The sequence below is a fragment of the Aplysia californica genome, unplaced genomic scaffold, assembly GCF_000002075.1.
Source record: "Aplysia californica isolate F4 #8 unplaced genomic scaffold, AplCal3.0 scaffold00546, whole genome shotgun sequence".
NCBI lineage: Eukaryota > Metazoa > Mollusca > Gastropoda > Aplysiida > Aplysiidae > Aplysia > Aplysia californica.
In genome coordinates this window covers 515,865-517,795 of record NW_004797816.1, presented here as the reverse complement: position 1 = coordinate 517,795, position 1,931 = coordinate 515,865, and the positions used below count along the sequence as shown (strand labels likewise).

The following is a 1,931-nucleotide window of genomic DNA, read 5'->3' as shown; positions in this document are numbered from 1 at the left end:
AGAAGAAGAAGAAGAGGAGGAGGAGACGGAGGAGGAGGAGGAGGAGGAGGAGGACGAGGAGGAGGAGGAGGAGGACACATGTCCTCTGAATGAATTATGTCAGACTATATAGATTCTCATAATTCTTCATTCTTTTTCCAGCAAGAACTGGCTACCGCATTCAAAGACACAGAGACCCCCAGGTTCTTTGGTTACTATGAGGCGTTGTTGAAGGAGAATGGTACTGGATATTTTGTTGGCAGTAAGGTAAGCTGTGTTCAAAGACTTCTCCTGAAAGGATGGCCAGTGGGGAGGGAGGGAGTGAGGGAGGGAGAGATGGAGAGAGGGAGAGAGAGAGAGAGAGAGAGAGAGAGAGAGAGAGAGAAAGAGAAAGAGAGAGAGATATCGACGTGGGAATAATGTTTTTGCGTCACCTCGAGCTTATCATTTTCATCACCATTAATTATTATCTTTATTATTTTTAGCATCATCATAATTAATTACTATCCTTATTGAATATTCTTATTGTGTGCCCCCCACAGTTGAGCCTGGCAGACATCGCTGTGTATGATTTGTTCACCGGCATGATGGCGCCTCGCCTGGGATCTGTGGACAGCTTCCCGCTCCTCAAGGCTCTCGTCGACAAAGTCGGCGCTGACCAGAAGATCAAAGCTTACATGGCGTCCAGACCAGACACACCTTTTTAAGTTGTCACATTCAATACTACTCTGCATTTCTAAAACAAGACAAAGCAAAACAAAACACAACAAAAAATTTAAAAAAATAAAAAAAATTAAATGACACCAGATTAACCATCAAAAGTTGATGTAAGTAAGTGAAATTATAAATAACTTTACAGTGTTTAAAAAGAACGCTACATCCATACAGTGCCATGCTGATCGACTGCCAATAACTTTCGGATACCTGCAGACTTCATAACAGTACAAAACATGGTGGCACCAGATTAATCATCGAAAGTTGATGTAATTAAAGTGAAATTATAAATAACCTTACAGTGTTTGAAAAGGACGCTGCATCCATACAGTGCCATGCTGATCAACTGCCAATAACGTTCGGATACCTGCAGACTTCCAAACAGTACAACAGATTGTAGCACCAGATTAATCATCCAAAGTTGATGTAAAGAAAATTAAATGAGTAACGGTACCGAGTTTAAAAACGACTTTACACGATCCATGAAATGCCAAGCTGATAAACAGCCAATAACTCTCGGACACCAGCAGATTTCAATAGGACACAAACAGAAAAATGAAAGACTTCGTTCGGTGTTACTGTTGTTCCATCAAAAGTCCCATAATATGGTAATAAACCTTGCTAGTCCTGGGTGGTAGCCACATTTCGCCCCAGATTAACACTATACATCGTAACATGGGGTTATTACTGGTTGTTTTAAAAATTTGTGCATGAGGGCTAAAATATGGGAGTGCGTATGAGTGCGCGTGAGATAATGATATTATAATATGTTCAATTTTAGTATGTGGATTCGCTCCCTTATTTTTTTCTTTTTTTTCTGCGTTTAGAACAGATTTTCAGAAACTCGTTTTCTCTGATCAAGGCCATCGTTTCTCGTGAAATTGGAACAAATGCTATAAACGATCAGATTAAATGTGACAAAGAACAATGCCTACGTTCGAGTGTAAGTGTAACGTTTATTGCTCACTTTTTTCATTGTACAACATCCAACAAAATGGTATGTACCCGCGTGTATGTCAAAATGATATTCAAATAAATGTGAATGGTTCTTAATAAATTATTCCATATAAATACCATCTTGTTTTATGTTTTACTTTGCTGCCCTTCAACTTGTATGAGTGTTAAGTATAGTGTCGCTTTACTTACTGTACTCTATGGCGTCGGTGGCCTAGTGGTTAGGCTCTCGGACTCGCAACCGTAAGGTCGTGGGTTCGAATCCCGTCAAGGGCCCGACGTTA

The 1,931-nt window shown here is 40.1% G+C and overlaps 1 protein-coding gene across 1 annotated transcript in view; it reads left to right on the top strand.

Moving 5' to 3' along the window:
- The window catches only part of LOC101850904 (glutathione S-transferase 1), a gene marked incomplete in the record, with an annotated part of 7,894 nt that extends 7,122 nt beyond the window's left edge, over positions 1-772 (top strand). The window contains 2 exon segments of the mRNA XM_005106623.3: positions 142-246; positions 522-772. Of these exon segments, the coding sequence (XP_005106680.2) occupies positions 142-246; positions 522-686 (270 nt within the window).
- Positions 773-1,931: the final 1,159 nt, after the last annotated feature.